This window comes from Martes martes (assembly GCF_963455335.1).
Source record: "Martes martes genome assembly, chromosome: 1".
Lineage (NCBI taxonomy): Eukaryota > Metazoa > Chordata > Mammalia > Carnivora > Mustelidae > Martes > Martes martes.
This window is the reverse complement of record NC_137888.1, coordinates 118,117,623-118,138,418: the sequence shown is the minus strand read 5'-3', so window position 1 is coordinate 118,138,418 and position 20,796 is coordinate 118,117,623. Positions and strand designations below refer to the sequence as shown.

At 42.6% G+C, this 20,796-nt stretch overlaps 2 protein-coding genes across 4 annotated transcripts in view; both read left to right on the top strand.

Moving 5' to 3' along the window:
• Positions 1-8,270, top strand: part of LOC308345478 (kalirin) — a 118,104-nt gene extending 109,834 nt beyond the window's left edge. For both annotated transcript variants that reach the window (XM_080807657.1, XM_080807656.1), the window contains exons 25-27: positions 2,605-2,805; positions 5,677-5,815; positions 6,585-8,270. In XM_080807657.1, coding sequence (XP_080663783.1) covers positions 2,605-2,805; positions 5,677-5,815; positions 6,585-7,130 — 886 coding nt within the window. In that variant the 3' untranslated portion in view covers positions 7,131-8,270. The remainder of the gene's footprint in view (positions 1-2,604; positions 2,806-5,676; positions 5,816-6,584) is intronic.
• Positions 8,271-15,381: 7,111 nt separating this feature from the next.
• The window catches only part of UMPS (uridine monophosphate synthetase), a 28,838-nt gene continuing 23,423 nt past the window's right edge, over positions 15,382-20,796 (top strand). For both annotated transcript variants that reach the window (XM_080807634.1, XM_080807633.1), the window contains exon 1: positions 15,382-15,570. Coding sequence is in view for 1 of the 2 variants with exons in the window: in XM_080807633.1 (XP_080663759.1) it covers positions 15,415-15,570 (156 nt within the window). In the remaining variant the exon portion in view is untranslated. The remainder of the gene's footprint in view (positions 15,571-20,796) is intronic.

Below are 20,796 nucleotides of genomic sequence, written 5' to 3'. Positions count from 1 at the left end.
TCATTGCTTTAACCCAAGCAAGAAACTAGAACTCTGAAGGAATCCCATCTACAAAAACAGGCCAATGGGAGCCAAAGAATGTGTGGGAAATCTCAGTGAGAAGAGAGCTAAAGAAGGAGATCCCCTAATTCTGTGCCTGGAACAGGACAAATCCTGGGCTCCTTTCAAGTTCGGCCCTGAGAGCCAAACTATGCCATAAGCCATCACTCAGTCACCCTGCGGTGACTTCTTAGTCCCGGACTAATCTTTGAATGGTTCTCATAAGAGGCAGTCTTTGTCAGAAATGAGGCCTGAATTCTGTAACAAAATGGAAAATATTAATAGTTTACTGGAGCTGCAACTGTGACTAGCCCTGACCTAGTTGCAATAATCGAAACACTGAATATTGATTAAAATATCATTCCGTGGGAGGATGGGGAATGGGGAAAATGGGCATGTGGTAGGGACAGGGAGGGGAGAGAGACTAACATCTCCCTTTCCAGAGTGGGTGTCAGCAGATTATAATGAAAAACTGAAACACCAAGAAGTAGCCACACAAACAGAGACTACCCCAGTAGTAAGCTAAAATATAATTACCTGATAGGTTAACCTGCCTCTCAGGTAAGGAAAATGGGGTTGTGGGGTGGAAGGATGGGATACTGTTAGTTTTAATAAGAAACCTTAAAGCTAATTGACTTTTTAAATTATGGGGATGCATAACTTGGATAAGCACAATTTAAAGAAAAAAAAAATAAGGTATGGGCACCTGGGCGGCTCAGTGGGTTAAGTGTATGCCTTCCCTCAGGTCATGATACAGAATCAAGCCCCGCATCGGGAGCTTGCTTCTCCCTCTCCTGTTCCCCTTGCTTGTGTTCTCTCTCTCTCTCTCTGAAATAAATAAAATTTTTTTTTTTTTTTTTTTTAAAGATTATTTATTTATTTATTTGACAGACAGAGATTACAAGTAGGCAGAGAGGCAGGCAGAGAGAGAGGAGGAAGCAGGCTCCCCGCTGAGCAGAGAGCCCGACGTGGGACTCGATCCCAGGACCCTGGGATCATGACCCGAGCTGAAGGCAGATTCTCAACCAACTGAGCCACGCAGGTGCCCCAATAAATAAAATTTTTAAAAAAGAAAGGAAGGAAGGAAGGAGAGATAGACAGACATGATGAAGGGGCGCCTGGCTGGCCAGTCTGTGGAGCATGCAACTCTTGATCTCAGGATCATGAGTCTGAGCCCCACATTAGGCATAGAGATTACTTAAAAAAGAGAGAGATGGCAACTTATTAATTTATGATATAGAATAGAAATATCAGTTCAACCAAATATTTGCTTACTATGCAAAAAGAATGCTATATAATAGGCATTCAATTAGTATTTGTCAAATACTTGTTTTATTGATTAACATATTCTCTTCTTAAAGATTTTTTATTATTATTATTTATTTATTTGACAGAGAGAGAGAGAGCATGAGCAGGGGGAGGGGCAGAGAGAGAGGAAGAAGCAGGCTCCCCGCTGAGCAGGGCTCCATCCCAGGACCCCAGGATCATGACCTGAGCCAAAGGCAGACACTTAACCGACTGAGCCACCAAGGTGCCCCAGCATATTCTCTTTTGAGAAAACCTATACTGGAGAAACATTATCTGACTATTATTGTCAGAAAGTCGCTTGGTGAGCACAGGGCCAGGTCAAGGGGTCAGTTGGACCATCTTTGTGGTGGTTCTGGTGTTGGATGCCTCCATTTCTACTAGAGGAATGGACTGCTCTTTGGATGGTTGACTCCTCTACTCATAGGTTACGGTATCTCAGGGACGGACCTGGGATGGGCACTGCTGGTCACCTCTTTGACTCCCTTTCCCTGTTCCCATTGCTGACCAGTTCCCTCTTCTACTTCACTCTTACTACCTCCTACTGAGCTACAGCTGAGTCTGGAAACCATTCTATTCTAGGTGTGGCTAATTTTGTCAGATGTGAAGCTGGCATGCTGGTTATGCATTTTTCAATGTCCTTGTCAGTTAGAAACAACTGAAGTATTTATGAGTGAAATAAAACGGTATCTGGATTTTGCTAAAAATACCACGGGAAAAAAGGCAAGAGGTAGGAAAGGAAGAGATGGAAAAAGGTTGGCAAAATGCTGATAATGACTGAAGCTGGCTGCTGGCTGCACAGATCTATTATACTATTCTCTCTACTTTTGTGTATATTCAAAGTTTCTGTCATACCAAGATAATAAATATAAAAGGAAAAAATTGCCTCTTTAAGAAATGTTTTTGAAATGATCATAGAGTAGAATTCCTCCTTCTTGCACGTTATTATTACTGTTGTATTTTACAGAAATATACTCCGCTTAGAAAACTGAACCTGTGGTTGATATTTCAAAGTGAGAGAGAAATCTGTTGACTAAAATTGATATGACTTTTTTGCGTCTCAGAGATTCCTGAATTGCTAAGGCAGGAAACAAGGCTTTTCTTGAGAGATCACGTGATCATTTCAAACTAGGAAAGTAGGATTCCTAATAAGTATAACTGTCTAACCACTTCAGAGAAAACTTTACAGATCCTTGAATAAAATAATACCTGGTTGATGGAGGAAGCTTAGCAAAATGCTTTCTGCCTTCCACTCTCCAGGGGCCGTTTCTCCATAGTGAAGAAGTGTATTCACAAAGCTACGCGGAAGGACGTCGCGGTGAAATTCGTTAGCAAAAAAATGAAGAAAAAAGAGCAGGCTGCCCACGAGGCTGCCCTGCTTCAGCACCTGCAACACCCCCAGTACATCACTCTCCATGACACCTATGAGTCCCCCACGTCCTACATCCTGATTCTGGAGCTGTAAGTACAGGCGTCTCAGTCGTCCCCAGTATCTGGGCTCCTTTGCGTCCCCTCCCCTCCCCGCCCCGCCACCCACAGCGGTTACATTCTCTACAATGTCTCGCTATGTCCGGAGTGTTGTATGTCATGTGTGTGTCAGGTGGTTCCCGTTTACAGATTAGAAAAATCAAGGGTAAAGAAGGTCCTTACCACTAGGAAATGGAGAAGCTGGGACTTGAACCTGTGTATCTCTCTCCCTCGGATTCTCATGTTCTTTCTACTATGGACTCTTGGGCTGGACAGGGGTTTAGGAAGACTATATGGACCCTGAGCTTGTTGACAGGGGTGGGGCTGAACTGAAAGGGGGTTTGTGCATCAACCCACTGACATAGCAGCCATGATCTCCCACCCAAGAAATTCCTTTTAAAGTGGAACCTTGACCTTCAAAATATTCCACTCATTCCAGATTTTCTAGGAACTCAGGCATCTGCATACTTGGCCCTAGAACACATCCAATAAAGCACATTCTGCCTCCCTACTACCCCAGGCTAAGAATAGAGATCGTGTCCTGTGGTTCACAGAGATCTAACAGAGGCTAAAGAGAACAGAGTCCTCTCAGGAGTATGGAGCCCTCATAGAGACGTCATCAGATGCATGCTGATGACCCTGCCCCAAGACCGGTGCCACGCATGTCTCCCTGGGAGCCTCTGTCCAGAAGAGAAGTGCCTCCATGTACAGCTTTCCAGCTGTCATTTTACTGTGACTCTTGTGTGCTTGCTTGTCCAGGTGTTTGTGGATGAGGGCCTTTGAGGCAGTCCCCTATAAATTTATTTATGTTGGAAAAAAGACAGCCAAAAAACAAACATCTTCAGCTACATTTTTTAATTCATTGAAAAGAAACAAGAGAAGATAGAACCAACTGCATTAATATTTGTACTTCTTTTGTGATACATTATATAGCTGTGTAGTAGTAGATCAATTGTCACTTTGGATTTAACAAAGACCCTTACAGAGAGCCTTCCAGAACCTAATATCAAGTGCTTATACAAGTATTATCCCTTGTATATCAAGACAATATGGCGGACCCAGAAGGTTAGCCCCTTCAGATTTGCCAGCTTGCTTCGTTCCGGAGGAAGGTGCTGATTTCCGGGCTGCCTCCGTGCAATGGAAGGAAGCCATTCTTGGAATGAAGAGCCTGGGCTCTCATCCCAGCTCTGGGATTTGGGGGCAGGGTCTTTAGATTCCCGGGCCTGGGGTCTCATCTGTGAAGTCTGAAGACTTATTTCCACTTCTCAGAGACATTACAGGGATTAAATGAGGTGAATAGTGGATTGAGTTAGTTTAGCAAACGTTTACTGAGCACACCCTGTGTGCCTGCCGCGGGGAGGACCTAGGCCAGGATGGAAGGAACAAAGGTGACAAGGGGTGGTTCTTGCCCTTGAAGAGTTCAAAACCTGATGAGGAGGACCGATCCCTAAGTGATGATTTCAGCTGAACATGGTAAATGCTGAGAAAGAAACATGTTTTGGAGAGGGTTGCTGTGAGAACATAGGAAGGTGTTTGTTGGACTGGAAATTCAGGAAAGATGAGTGGATAGACAGTGCCCAAGGTAAACCCTGTGCTAAATCTTGGTTATGCTCTGACCAGAGGTCCTCCCTTTGGTGGCCATCCAAATCCCTGGTAGAGCTTTTCTCTGCTAGGCAACAGAGGTTCTGATGGCCTAGGCTAGGGTGGGGTCCGGGCATCTGCATTTCCCAAAAGCTCTGAGGGTGAAATTGGCACGAGGGCTTGTGGGTCTCAGAGCAGCGCAGCAAGAAGCACGGGGGGGGAGCATCTCACAAACCCAGGCCCCCTCCACTCCATGCTCATCCCTCCCGCCTCACCCCCCACCAGGTCCTAGGCTTTGCTCCTATCAAGGAAAGCAGGAGAAGACATCAGGGGGAAGGACCACGCTAGAGAAGAGAATGGAAACCTGGCTGGGGTGGGGGGAGATCAGCTGTGCTCAAAGGTGGTTTTTACCTCTGGCTCAAGTCTTTCCCGGGGATGTACCTTTGACAGCTCAGTGCACATTGGACTAGCAATCTGACATTTGGTCACTCCAGATGCTCAAGAGGGTACAGGGGACCTGAAAACACTACTGAGCACTCAGGCTGCTACTGATTAGGCCTACCGCTTGACTCTTACACAGCCCTCGGAGTGAAGTCAGTCTTATTGCTGTTACTCCCAGTCTAAAGATGAAGAAACCAACACAGGGTTTAAGCGACTTGTCCCAAACCCCCAGCCTGTAGCTGGCAGAATAAGGACTCAAATCTGGATCTGTCTGACTCCCCCTACCATGTTTTCAGTCACGATTTTTAAGATTGGAAAATTGCTCACAAGGCAAAGGATCCTGTAAAGGGTCAAGAATGCTGAGGACAAACTTTGCCCACTTTCCATTTTCCCCAGCTAAAAACTGACAAAAAAAAAGCAATTTGCAAAACATATTTGCAGGCGTAGAGCTACCGGGTTCCAGTTATCTGAATATTGAGAGAGAGCGCGCTCTCCTCTCTCTCTCCCTCCAAAGACTTTCTGTGTTCTGCCAACTAATCTCTTAAAGAGGGGTCAGACCTCTTTCCTCGAGAGCGGTTTTTAACATTAACAACGTAGAATGTGTCTTAAGGTTACCCAGGTTTCTTCCGTGGAGCATATCACATGGTAACTTTTAAATTAGTTTGTTAATTTTAGTTCTGAACATTAATTTTGGGTTCTAACTAAATTACACATTCGTGGGAGCATCAATCTTCATCTATAAGCAGGAGAAGGAGAGAGTCTGGAGCTCTGACTGATCGGTATATGTTATTTTTCCATTTCTTTACAAACTTATTTCCTTGGCTGATTCCTCCCTGCTTTCAGGATGGATGATGGCCGGCTCTTAGACTACCTTATGAATCATGATGAGCTGATGGAAGAGAAAGTCGCTTTCTATATCCGGGACATCATGGAAGCTCTTCAGTACCTCCACAACTGCAGGGTGGCCCATTTGGACATAAAGGTAATAAGCAAGAGCTGCACTGGCAGGGAAGTGGCCAAGTCCAGCCTATCAGTCATTACCCTTGAGGGAGGTCCATTCTGATTCATTTTAGGTACTTAGGTTAGAATCCTGACAAATTTTAAGACAGGAACTAGGTCATCATACAATTCCAGTGTGTTCCAAGTGAATTAATGAGAACACACCAAGAGTCACAGGGTTGTTTTTTTTTTAATTAAGTCAGTCTTGATTTCTTTTTTTTCTTTTTTAAGATTTTATTTATTTATTTGTCAGAGAGAGAGAGAGAGAGTACAAGCAGGCAGAGTGGCAGGCAGAGGCAGAAAGAGAAGCAGGCTCCTCGCTGAGCGGGGAGCCTGACACAGGACTCAGTCCCAGGTCCCTGAGATCATGACCTGAGCCGAAGGCAGCTGCTTAACCGACTGAGCCACCCAGGCGCCCCAAATGTCAGTTTTTTATGGTGCCCTAGAGAAGCCCCTGTTTTCCAAAATGAATAGCCCCCTCTTTTTTTTTTTTTTTTTGAGTCAGTGCAGAAGTAAGGGATAGTTGAGAAGACATGATTTTTAATGTCAGACAGCTTCTCTGAAACACTACTCCAACTCAGAATTTAGTCTAGTTTGAAGGCCACAAGGCATTTTGCATAGGCAATTTCTCATGCTCTATAGGCTTTCCTAAAGACTAGCAGAACCATGTCTGAACCACCAGAGCCCTGGTGGTAGACGAGACAGAGAGCTCAACTTGCCTTCTCTTCTCCCTCCTGCCTGGGTGTCCTCAGCCCGAAAACCTGCTCATTGACCTACGCATCCCGGTGCCTCGGGTGAAGCTCATTGACCTGGAGGACGCCGTCCAGATCTCAGGTCACTTCCACATCCACCACCTGCTGGGGAATCCCGAGTTCGCCGCCCCAGAAGTGATCCAAGGCATCCCCGTCTCCCTGGGCACAGACATCTGGAGCATCGGGGTTCTGACATACGTCATGCTGAGTGGGGTGTCCCCCTTCTTGGACGAGAGCAAAGAGGAGACCTGTATCAATGTGTGCAGAGTGGACTTCAGCTTCCCGCACGAATACTTCTGCGGCGTGAGCAATGCCGCCAGAGACTTCATCAACGTGATCCTGCAGGAAGACTTTCGCAGGAGGCCCACAGCAGCCACGTGCCTGCAGCACCCCTGGCTGCAGCCCCATAACGGCAGCTACTCCAAGATCCCCCTGGACACCTCCCGCTTGGCGTGCTTCATAGAGCGCCGCAAGCATCAGAACGACGTGCGGCCTGTGCCCAATGTCAAGAGCTACATCGTCAACCGGGTCAACCAAGGGACGTAGCCGTCTCCTCGCCCTTGGGGTTCCACATGGAAGTGCAGTGTGAACCAAAGCAAGACTGAATGTCTGTAAATAGTTCTGTTTGTTCGCTCCACGCAGTTCTCTGGCTTGAGAGACGGACCTCTTCAACCTTGTCCACGGCTATTCAGGGTCTGGGCAGCGGCAAAATTACCCTCAACCCAAGGGCTTTCCAGAAGGCCATTTAGAAGACAAAGATGCGAAGAGTCACCCAGAGCGTTAAAGAGAGGAGGCAAGGATACCAAGAATATGAGCTGTTACGAAATTTTAACAGTGAGTTCCACAACGGGCGGTGAACTGGGCAAAGCTGCAGCTCGAAGTAGCGAGCGTAAAAGGTTTCTAACCCTGCTGAAATTGAAAGCAAGAAAGTTCTATTTAACAGAGATGTCATGTATGTCCACTCTTCCGGTTTAGATTACTTCGATATAGTTTCTTAATAGGATTCACATACACAGTAAAATAGATCCCATTCGGGTTTCAGAGTTTTATAATAGAGAGGTATATATGACATCAATCCTAAGTAACTTTGAGCACTCCGATTAAGACAGTCCTTTATTTATCGAAGCATTACATTGTTTTGACTAAGCACAATCAGATGACAAGTTTTTTAGAGCATTTTATAAATCTTGTATAGAAATCTCTTACCAGAACCCATGCATTAAGAGAAAGCAATGTTACCCTTTTGCAGTCTGTGAATGAGAAGCTTTTTCTCTCAGTCACAAGTATCTGATTAACATAGGTTCTGTATATGAAACGCTACCCCCAAATTCACTGGCAGCTCAGAGTTTATCTGGCAGGAGAGCCTGCCAGGAAATAAGTCCAAATACAGTTAAGAGTTGTGGGGCTATTTTTATGTCTACACTCGGTTTGAAGTAGGTAATGAATAAAACAGGTTCACACAAAAGGGCAAATAGAAAACTTTCCTATGGTTCCTATGAACAACGTTAACAACACTTTCTGACTTCTTCTACAGCTGTAGAAGGCAGTCCTCAGAAAGTTGGCTTGCTTTATTTCTAACCCCTTCTGGAAGCTGAGGGGTGCTTACCAAAAGGAGGCAGCCATATAGGCCTTTAAAGGCCTGGTCCCAAGTCCTTTTTGAAGCCATGGAATAAAATCTGATACATCACTCGGACAGAGCATTGAGTTTTAACTGTGATTGCCGTACCTATCACCACACAGCCGCTGATATTTCTCTGGACCAAAAGGACTAATTGCACTTTGAGGCCAATGCTGCTTTCTGGTGCGTATTCTCCACACAAGGTGATTATGAACTGCCCTTTTTCCCCCACGCTGGTGGAAAACAAACAAACAAATCAGCCTGGACATTTCATGGTTGTTTTTCTTTCTTGGTTTCTGGGGAAAATTTTTTGGTTTTTTTTTTTTTTCTGTTGGTCCATGATCCACGCTTTGTTTTCTAGGATGTGTTTTGAAAATTGCTATTATGCAAAATTACTTTAAAAACATAACTCAAATGTTTGTCCTCAAATCAGGTTTAATGGCGCTGCTTCTCTTCTATAATAGGGTTGAGAAAATTGTGCAAGCAGAGAGTTTATGAGGGATAAATAGAATTACACATCTATCTAAATGAAAAGGATAGTAGACCTTAAGCCTGAACTTTAATATATAAGAACCCTTATTCCCACAGTGGAAATGTAAAATTAAAAGTACCTGTCTTTCTTTTCCGTCAGTTTCAGAGTCACCTTCCTCATCCACCCTCCACCTCATCCCACCTGAGACTATAGATTAATCAATTAGTAAGAAGTACAAGCAATAAGACTAGGTAGCACTTCGTATTTTTAGGATTAACCAAATACGTGGAAACTGATTTCATCTGTATTTGGTTCCTAGTTTTGGATGGCCCTGGGTCACCAAGGCACCCTCCCTCAGAGCCCGCCCCTGACTAACCCTCCTAATCTCCATTTAGCTCTACATGTATATACAAATGCTATCTGATATGATATTTTAAATTTAAAACATATTTACTAAAAAAAATTTTTTAGTAAACATGTCTTCATTGTGAGCTCTAGCCTAAAAGAAGAACGCCTGGTCCCTAGGGCTGGTCATGGGACAGAGGGCAGGTGCTGAGAATTCCAAACACCCTTGGAGTGTGGCTTGGCAAGGTCTGATTCGTCCACTGTGTGCAATGACTAAAGAACTCCCTGCTGAGTCTTTTTGAGTTTTTATGACCATGGAAGAAATGGGCTGAGTTTCTGCTGGAGAAGATTAGGGCCTCGGGCAGTGGTGCACAGAGGACACAGGAGAACATTCACGAAACCGTGTTGTGGGAAGGCAGCTGACAGATTGTTAGAGCCAAAGCTTTTATATCAGTGTCTCCATGAGATTTGGGACAGCCCAGGTGTGGGGTTGTGCAGAATCTCCCTTCCCCCCTAGTACACATGTTGGGGAAGTGAGGAGATGGGAGAGGTGAGACATAGAAATGCAAAGTAGTATAATTCTGTTAACTGGAGCCAAAGTACAATCATTAGAGTAGAATTAATTTAATAGACGCCCCAAGAAAAAAGGGCATGTATTTTATATAGCTTGGTCACTGAAGAAAACTAACAGAGAGGTGTCCTGTCTCCAAAGCCCCTGCTTCTACCCCAACAGGAGTAAGATAGCAGTCCTGCTTTGAGAATGCTCCACAGCTAGTTGGAAAGAAAAAGGAATCCCCGAAAGTGGGTCTGGGAAATGTACTTGAGGTTGGGGCTGGGAAATGTACTTGAGGTTGCTGTGTGGGCGACCATAGTGAGGGATGAAGGATTAGAAACCAGTTTCTTGTACCTGTTTTGGCAGATATTTATGACTTTGTGGTAGAGAGACGGGGAGAAGAGAAAATGGTCTGCTTCTGCCATATTGTCATAGTTCTTGAAATCAAAACTTAACTAGGAATTAGTGTGAACTTCCAGCTGAAATGGGAAAAATTAATGTCGGTTAAAGTCATAAGTTTCTTGCCTGGCTTATATTCTTTGCATAGAGTTTTGGGGTTTGTTTGTTTTTTTGTCAGGGTGGGATGCAGAGAGAAGGAAAAGATCAGGGACGACTCATAATAATTTTTTAAAGATGTAATGATTTACTGCATCTTTTACATTTGTTTCAAATTAAATAGATTTATATCCACGTACAGCTGAATGTTGGGAAAATTTTTAAGAAAAAAAAAATTGTAATGTTGGAGGATGTCCTTCTGGACTCTCACAGCCATAAACACTCTTGGGGGAGTAGAGGGAGCAGAGGAAAAGCTGGCTTCACCACTTTGTTGTTCACAAAGCCTTTATAAATAGTAGTGCCTTTCAGAGGGGAGGTTGGGAGATAAAGAAGTTCATTGTATTTAGATTGACTGATACTGCAGCTTTTTTTTTATGTTAAAATATCTTTTAAATGAAAACATCTGGATATAGGGTGAGGCCAGGAATTCTTGAGTTTCAATCTCAACTATTCCTGATTCGTCCTTTCTTACAGAAAGTCTTTTTTTTTTTCTGTCCCAAATGTCCCCATTGTTAAAATGGGAATGGGGGGGAGGAGGAGGGACTTTAATCTCATAGGAATGTTGCAAAAATAGCATAGTTGGGATGTCTAAAGAATACTTTGATTTTCTTAAAGTGCTACACACTGCCAGTGCTGAGAATTTTATTAACAGTAACTTTGAACATTCCGGGTTTTCAATATTCATATTTTAGGATACCATTTGCAAACTCATGAGATTAAATTCTGTAAATTGATTTTAATTGGAAGTACCAGGTGCTCTTTGTCTAAATGTTATTTGGTCTTAGCCTGTAATTTCAGTCATTTGAAAGCTTGTCTACAGACAAAGGTTAGGAGAGCTGATGGTCTTATGGGAATAAACTGTTTTCTCCGGTATTTCTGATGGCAGAGCCAGAGTAGGATGCCCTGCAAAGCGACTGCTGCTCTCTCTTCTCAAACTTTATGCTCTGGAAAAATTGATGGAGAAGAACTCAAACAGCCACTTTCCTCACTGGAAGGGCAGAAATGAGAATAAAATACTGTTTGATATCACAACTCATTTCTTCAGAATCTCACCGGCATCTATTATAAGAGACAAATTATATGCACAGGTGCAGAAATGAATTGAACTGCTGAATTTTGGAGGGAAAACCTTGGATCTTTTTTTTTCTTTTTAGGATAATTAGATGTTTCAGGGGTAGCATATTTGCTTTCCCATACTATCCATGATTTAATGCCCAAGAGTTAAGCATTCCTTGTTTGCTTGCCTACATAAAAGAGCAGGGAAATTTAAACTTGTGAGAACATGAGGAAGCAAAGGCATTATAAATTAGATGGTGGTTATCTCTGCATATTAACTAAAACTTTGTCCCACAAATTTGATAGAGGAGGAAATACTACAGACCTAAAGGGTCTCTGTAGTAAGGCAAAAGTGCCAACTCACCACTTCCTTGTTCAGTTTTGAGGAATGTTGGCATCACACTTTTTTCTCCTGTGTAGCATCTCTGTTGAGTCTGGGTTAGGCTAACATAGTATGTGGGCTTCCAGTGAGTTTATTTGCATTATGGCTTTTCTATTTACTATTTGAAGTCCAGGGATCGTTTGGAAATTAATAATTAAATCTGGGGTGGATTTAGAAAAGACAAGTTTTATATATACTCCACTAACAAAAGGAAAGCTACTGTGTTCATATTTATTTTCTAAAAACTGTAAGGCTCTCAGTTGCTTCATTATTTCTAAAGGGTTAAAAAGAGCTGAAATTTGTCTATAGCACTAGACAGTTTTAATAGGAAATATTATTCATGTGAGAAATCCATATAGAAATAGAACACAGAAGTATCATAGGCCATATTTTCAAAGAAAAACATTTCTGCATTTTCCATGTTTGTAGAAGTTATAGCAGAGGAAAAAGCAATTACTCTGGGCAAATTTTCATCTTCAAGAGACATTCTTGAAACTAATACTCGTGAAAGTCTGAAATACTCATAGGCTACTGTTTTCTTGTCAGCCTGTTTGCTGGGAGATTCTAAAATACGGTCAGGTTTTGCTTTATTCACATGATCAAGATCAACTGTTTCTTCAGATAGCTGTTATTTCAGAGGGTGAGGATAGTTGAAAAAAGGGAGAGTGGTGGGGAAAAAGTGCAAATAAATTCCTGGCGTCCCAACTTAAGCAAGCCAATTTGCTAGCCCAGGGAGAGCAAGCATTAAGAAGAGTTCCATCAATGCCTGACTTCTATCAAGAAATGAATCCACATCCTGGAGTATTATGGGGACTTTTACCATGATCTCAGAGACTGTGGTTATGAATTTGAAGTTAGCAAACCATACGTCTTCTCTTACTAACTTAAGCCATATCTGTCATCTCTGTGTCTGATTTTTTTTGCCCTGGTGCTTTTACTTCTGTTTCTGCCAAACTCCAGCTTGCTCTATGGGGAAGGTGAGTAACACCAGTAGTTAGGACAAATGTGAAGACTGAAAAACTAAACGTACCCGTCAGAATGAGATCCTAGTCAGAGAACGGCAGTGATCAAAGTGCAAACTGTTGGAAAATTATGGATATATGTACATCTGTACATGTACATAGTGTATAATATGTATGTATATGTTCTTGCTCATATGCAGAAATCTATCCAGTTGAAGACAGCCCAGGTTGGTCAGTTTTTCTACTGGAAAACCATTTAGGGCCATTCAAAACCATTAGGGCTGATGGGTGGAGTTCGAGCTTACTCAACTGGGAATTGTTTGCTGTCCTTTGAAGTCCACAAAACCAAATGAACAAAGCCTGAGACATAATGGGGCCATCACTGAGGCTGTTTACCTAGGGTCAGGAGTCTCTTTATATTTGAATTATTAATTATTTGTTTGCAAACTGCATTGGCACCTCTTGGTTTTGAGTGACCCCCCCTCCCCACCAAGTCTTTTGAGAGTTTGGAGGGGGCTTCTCTGGCCTCAGATAAAGGGCCTTAATCCATAAGTGGATAGGTTTCCCCATAGGGACCATTACACATATACATATAAGTACATACTTCCATCAGGCTTGTAACAATTGATTTAAAATCACTCCACAGTATTGATAAATAGCTCTATATTTTCAAGGTGCAGAAGAATTCCACAGCCTTAATTATTTCAGTGTCTTGCTGGTCTGCCTTAAGTGTATCTTCTGGGTTTTTGGTTGTCTTATTATTTTTAAATTTTTCTGCAGTTCATTTTGTATGCACACAATGTCGTTTTGTAAAGGTAGGTTGTAAATATTTTATTTGTAAGTCAAAATCACTCATGCGTAATGTTGTAAAGTGATGACCTGCTGTCTTGTTGTTACTACAGTAAATGTTATAAGTTATGGATGAAACTTCAAAATGTACATCTCACAAGTTATGCATTCCTATAAATACACTATACTAAAGATATTATTTCTGGTGGTCTTTTTTCTTTTCTTTCTAATTAAAACCATTGTTCAAAGGAAAGAGTAATTTTTTTCTCTTCTCCAAATATATGAAGGCCTTTGACAAGTTGAAAATGGCACATTTTTATTACAACACTTTTCCCCCCAGCACTTTGGGGAAAAAAGCACCAATTTTGTAGCCTGGAGAAGTATTCTAAGACATTATCTCCCACCCCGCCCCCCCCCCCAAAAAAAAGTCAATTAAGTCTCAGGTGTGTGTTATTAACTTTGTTGGGTAGGCGGGCTCGGGGAGTGCAGGAGGAACAATAGAAATAACCGCTGGGTCCCGCCGTCTTCCAGCCTCCTCCTCCCACCCTTTCCTTAACCCTAGACTCTCCCGCCAAAATGATGTATGCCCAGGTCACGTCTCCATAGGTAACCCGATACCTATGCAGGAAACAGATAAAAGACCCCCGCCAACTCCCTCCCAGTGCGACTTCCCCCACTCCCCTTTTCGGAGTCCAGGAACCTCGCCCGAGGGTGCCCACCTCCTCCCGGTGCAACTTTCTGGCTCCCCTTCTCCTGAGCCTTGACACTTCGCCGGAGAGTGCCTTTAATAAATCTTGCCTTGTGCCTACCTCGCCAGGTGTCATGTTTATCTCGCCTATAAAACTTTACAAACTTCATTCTGGTATTCCAGGTGCTGACTTTGTTAAAAAATAACCAGGCCATTTGAGCTAGATGTGACAAATTTATGCATCATGGTGTGTGCTCTCCGAGTCTGGATCAGCCTATACAGACATGATCAGGTCTGTGGGTGCCACACAAGTGTAAATGAGACTGATTCCGAGTACAGTGTCCATTAGGTAGAGTGTTAGAGATTGAAGGGTTTTGATTAGTTTACTTTGCCAATAAGAACAATAATGTTTTAACATATGGCTTCTATTTCATCAAAATTTTACTGCGTTTATTTGAAACAAGAAACAAGTCTCAAAAGCATAGGTTCTTCACACCGGCGGGTCAGCACAATCTCGCCAAAAAATAGATATCAAAAATACAGAAATATAGAAATCAGAATCGATTTAATGAGTAATCATCACGATCCCTACAGTTTTAAGGGTTATTTCCCTTAAAGTATTACCTTCTACACATAACGGGAATTTCCCCCCACTTTAAGGGGTTTGTTTGTAAAGACCAAATACGCTTGGATATTCAGATTGGCTGGCAAAATTATCCTCCCGGATAACGCTGATATGGAGCAATTCATCCTCCTCTACTCTACTCCCCTTCCTCATCTGCTGTACACTTACTACCACCCGTCAAGCAGCTGAGCTACTCTAACGGGAATAAACACACTCCTCCCAGGACACACAGTTCCGACAGAAGAGGTAATGAACCACTACCTGCAAAGCGCTTTACGGTCCCGTGGGCAGTTTGCTCTGACATTGTCATGTGCCAGGTGTCATGAAGCTAGTTAAGAACTGAGTAAAGACCTCATTGTTTGGTGAAACCGGGGTCGGAGGAGGGAGGGGGAGTCGTGGCTAATACTGGCAAATAACTACAGGCTGCGCCGGGCAGTAGATAATTAAGGGGGCACTGAGCTAGAAAACGGGCAGGATTTACACAACCTCTCTTGAGAGGCTCGGCTTTGGGACTCGGAGGTAATCTAGGTATTCGGAGCTTTGAACTCCAGCCACCCGATCCACAGGCAGCAGGCCGAAACACCAGGCACTACGCGCGGAGCCCTTCCGCCAGCAGACACTCCATGCCCCTCAAAGTCCGGAGCTGGGCCCTGCGAGCCCCGAGGCCGCCGGAAGAGGTGGTGGAAGAGGCGGCGGAAGAGGCGGGGCTTCCTTGGGTGACGCCTTCGAGGCGCCGGAAACCTGGCGCGCTTTGGAGTTTAGAACAGGCCCGGGAGCGCGTGGAGATGGCAGCCGCGGAAGCAGCTTTGGGGTCATTGGTCACGGGTCTGTACGACGTGCAGGCTTTCAAGTTTGGGAACTTCGTACTGAAGAGCGGACTCTCTTCCCCCGTTTACATCGATCTGCGTGGCATCGTGTCTCGACCGCGTCTTCTGAGTCAGGTAGCCACCCCGGGAAAGGGAAGAACGGGGTTGGGTGCCCTGAATGGGGACCAGGAAGTAGGGAGGCTGAAGGAGTTGGGCTGTGGGTGAGAGCAAAAGAGCCAAGCAGGCAGCCGACCCTACTGTGGTCCTAGGGAGTCGATTTGGGAAACCCAGAGGCCAGGAACTGTTAGGCTCTTGGGGACCGTTGATGCAAAATGAACAGACTTTTCTTAAAATTAATTTTTAAAGAGAGGGAGAGTTTTATTCGGGGTCCAGTTAAGACAGCTTCTAGGTACACATAATCTTCAGAAAGAAGATAGCGGTCTAGGGAAGGAACATTTGGTGCAGGATTATATATGGTTTTTCTTTTTCTTTTTTTTTTTTTTACGTAGTTAGAATCACCATGACGAAAGGCATCAGAAAGTTACACGTTTTGTCTTGTGTTTTTAGTATGTAGAAGACTATGTGACTTTAATCTTATGGGAACCAAGGAGGTTTTTAAATTTTTCTTTATGTTTGGAATATAACTTTTTTTTTTTTTTCAATGAAGCAGATGTACAGTGTGTGTATGTTTTGGGCAGAAATGGAGCCCAAGCTTTGAGGGTTTGCTTCCCTGGGAGATCAGGAGCAGGGCCCACAAACATGAAGAGTTGAGAGTTTTCTTTATCTTATCAGGACCTAGAGAGCAGCCTGTTCATTGACTCACGCTGGTTTTGATATGTCCTTTCCAAGAGTCAGGAAGCCCAGTTTGGAGCACTGTTGACAGCACAGAAGTAGACCAGTGAGTTCTGTATTTAACTCCGAGAAAATAAGATGTGGGGGACAAAGGAAAAGGTGGATAGGGAAAGAATTTAGTAGCTGCTTACATGTTAGGGAGGGTTGTTTGCTTAGAAAGGGAGATTTGATTTTGCACTTTGTGGCCAGGACCAAGAATGAAGGCCAGAGGATAAACATCTCATGGAGGCACTTTTTTGGTTAAAATAAGGAAAAAGTTTGTACAAATTAGAGGTTTCTAGCACAGTGTTTTTCAATCTTTGACTAAATATGAATCACCTGCGAATTTTGTTAAACTGCGTAATCTGATTTGAGTTTATTTAAGGCAGGGGCTGAGGTTATGTCTTTCTAAGAAGCTGCCGGTCAGAACTGCTGACCATAGTGAATAGAAGGGTCTGAATGTGGTGTCCAGTAGAGTTGCTACTTAACCACATGTGAATACTGGGCATTAAGAATTTTAAAATTGAAATAATCCCGGCACCTGGGTGGCTAAATTGGTTAAGCGTCTGCTTTCGGCCTTTGGGGTCCTGGGATTGAGCCCTGTCAGGCTTCCTGTTCAGCTGGGAGTCTGCTTTTCCCTCTCTCTCTGCCCCTCCCCAACGACTGCTCATGCACGCTCTCTCTGAAGTAAATTAAATCTTTAAAAACTGAAATTGAAATAATCACATGTGGCTAGTGGGACATTGGACAGTGCAGTTAGAGAACATTTCTGTCCACAAGGAAGATTTATCAAGAAGATAGGAATTTCCTCCACTGCCTAAGGGTTTATTCTCACCCTTGGAGAACCCTACTTTGTGAGGTTATGATAAAAACGGATTGAAACACTAGTTAAAGTGGGTTGGACTGTTCTCACCATCAAGAATCATGCTATGGTTCATTTCTTCCGTAGCAAGAAGGTGAATGACTAAGGGTCTTCTAAGGAAAAACAGGCTTTTTTTTTTGGCAAGTCAGTTGATGACTAAAAATTGCTTTTTGATACTAGATCTTAGTGTGTGTGTGATTTTTGGTAGTTAACTCAAGAGTTGAAAACACTGAGAGACTTAGCTGTAACGGAACTTCTTTTGCATCTACTTAATTATGAAATTTGCATCTACTTAATTTCTCAGTATTTGCACCCCCAAAAAACTCATTAGAATTTACACTAAACTCTAACTTCCTAGTTGTAAGGAATACTTAGTTTAAGTAGATAACATAGGGACCCCTGGCTGGCTCAGTGGGTTAAGTAGATACATAAACAAATGGGGGTTACCATTCATTTCACTAAGAAAAGTATTTACAGAATAATGCATTCTTTTTTTTTTTTTTTTAAGTTTTACATATTTATTTGACAGAGAGATCACAATTGGCAGAGAGGCAGGAAGAGAGCAGGGAAACAGGCTCCCTGCTGAGCAGAGAGCCTGATACGGGGCTCGATTCCAGGACCCCCGGACCATGACCTGAGCCGAAGGCCGAGGCCTAACCATTAGGGTTAGAGCCACACTAACAATTGTAATGATAACACATTTTTAAGTATTTTTATGGTCATGGGAATTAATAGAAAATTTACAGTTTTAAATTTGAATTTATGTATATTTTTGTGGAGAAGTATGATAGAGTGATCACTAAAAGTTTTCTAAGTATAAACAATTGCATTAGAATAAAATTCTGTGCAGACAGTGGGATGAAATATGAGTTCCAAAATGTAAAATTTTTCCAGCTTTCATATCAGCATTCTCATATTTTTTTAAATGGAGATGGTTGGGGCACTTGGGTGGCTCATTCTGTTGGGTGTCTGCCTTGGGTTCAGGTCCTGATGTCGGGTTCCTGGGATCGAGCTCCCTACTCAGCTGGGAGCCTGCTTCTCCCTCTCCCACTGCCACTTCCCCTGCTTGTGCTCTCTCTCTATATAACATACATATCTATATATAGATATACCTATATATATCACTATGTAATAAATATATATAAATAATAAAATCTTTAAAAAATAAAATGGAGATGTTCATGGGGCGCCTGGGTGGCTCAGTGGGTTAAAGCCTCTGCCTTCGGCTCAGGTCATGATCCCAGGGTCCTGGGATCAAGCCCCGCATAGGGCTCTCTGCTCAGCAGGGAGCCTGTTTCCTCCTCTCTCTCTCTGCCTGTCTCTCTGCCTACTTGTGATCTCTGTCCAATAAATAAATTTAAAAAAAATAAAATGGAGATGTTCAGTATTAAAACACTTTTGGATTTGGATCTCATTGTGTTCATGCAATGGAATGACAACAGTTCTAGGATAATATAATTTTTTAGTACTCTAGAAATTAAATTAAATCTTTAGCAACTTAAAAATACTCACAGAATTTTCAAGTCTAGAAGTACAGGTGAGGGCACCTGGGTGGCTCTGTCCTGAAGCGTCTGCCTTAGGCTCGGGATTGAGTCCCATATCAGGCTCCCTGCTCTGCAGGAAGTCCACTCTTTCCTCTCCCACTCCTCCTGCTTATGTTCCCTCTCTCACTGTGTCTCTCTCTGTCAAATAAGTAAATAAAATCTTAAAAAAAAAAAAAAGTGCAGGTGAAAAAAAAATTGAAGATCTGATCTAGTTCACTAAGCAATTTTTCTTTTTTAAGATTTTTAAAAATTATTTGAGAGAGCGCAAGTGCACACAAGCCAGGGTCGGGGTGGAGGGAGGGAGAGGCAGATTCCCCACTGAGCAGGGAGCCTGCTGTGGGGCTTGATCACAGGACCCTGTGATCATGACCTGAGCAGAAGACAGACAAGCTTAACTGACTGAGCCACACAGGTGCCCCTTCACTAAGCAATTCTCAAATAAGTTTGCTGGGGTTTTTTTTGGTTGGTTTTTTTTTTTTTTTTTTTTTTTTTAAATAATGTGGTGTTGGATGAGAGGGTGCATTCTAGCATTAAAATGTGATGATTTATATGGGAAAGGATATTATAAACTAGTACTCACACAATAGGGTCTGTACTTAGGAAACTTTTTTTTAACGTTTTGGTATGTATTTTGCATTGTTTTTTTTAATCAATATTATTGACTACAAACCCTATGCTGTACCTTATATCTCCATGAGTTCCTTATACCTGGAAATTTGTATCACTTAATCCCCTTCATGTATTTCACCAAGCCCCCTCTGCAGCCCCTCCAGCCTCTCCATGCTCATAACCAGTTATTTGTTTTCTGTGTCAGTGAGTCTGTTTCTGTTTTGTTTGTTCATTTTGTTTTTTAGATTGCACATGTAGGTGCAATCATATGGTATTTTTCTTTCTCTGTCTGACATTTCACTTAGCATAGTAAATACCCTCTAGGTCCCTCCATGTTGTCGCAAATGGCAAGATTTCATTCTTTTTTATGGCTGAGTAATATTCCATTGTGTATATATACTACATCTTTATACATCTATCTGTGGACACTTAGGTTGCTTCCTTACCTTGTTTGTTGTAAATATGGGGGTGCATTTTCTTTTCGAATTGGTATTTTAATTTTCTTCAGGTAAATACCAAGAAGTGGAATTACTAGATTGTACAGCATCTCTATTTTTTTTTTAATTTTTATTTATTTATTTGACAGAGAGAGAGATCACAAGTAGGCAGAGAGAGAGGAGGAAGCAGGCTCCCTACTGAGCAGAGAGCCCGATGCGGGGCTCGATCCCAGGACCCTGAGATCATGACCTGAGCCGAAGGCAGAGGCTTTAACCCACTGAGCCACCCAGGCGCCCCAGCATCTCTATTTTTAATTTTTTGAGGAACTTCCATAGTGTTTTCCAAAGTGGCTGCCCCAATTTACATTCCTACCAGCACTACACAGGGGCTCCATTTTATTTAAACTCTACATGCTCTCCAACATCTATTCCTTATCTCTTTGATCATAGCCATTCTGAAAGGTGTGAGGTGGTATCTCTTTGTGCTTTTAATTTGCATTTCCCTGATGATTAGTGATGTTGAGCATCTTTTCATGTGCATGTTGGCTCTCTGTATGATTTGTATGTCTTCCTTTGGAAAATATGTATTTGGGTCCTTTGCCCATTTTTTAATTGGATTGTTTGGCCAGAATTGTGTTGTATGAGTTCTTTATATATTTTCTATTTAACCCTTTATTGGATATATCATTTGCAGATATCTTCTATCAATAGGCTGCCTTTTTGTTGATGGTTTTATTCCCTGTACAGTAGCTTTTTATGTTGATGTATTTTGATTGTTTATTTTTTTCTTCTTTTGCTTTTGCCTGAAGAGAGAGATCAGAGAAATACTGCTAAAACCCCTGCCCAAGAGTTTACTGCCCGTGTTTTCTTTTAGAAGTTTTATGGTTTCAGTTCTTAGGTTGAGGTCTTTAATCCATTTTGAGTTTATGGTGTAAGAAAGTGGCCTAGTTTAGTTCTTTTGCGTGTAGCTCTCCAATTTTCCCAACACCGTATATTGAAGAGACTGTCTTTCCCCATTGTATATTCTTGCCTCCTTTGTTGTAGATTAATTGACTGTATATGAGTGGGTTTATTTCCA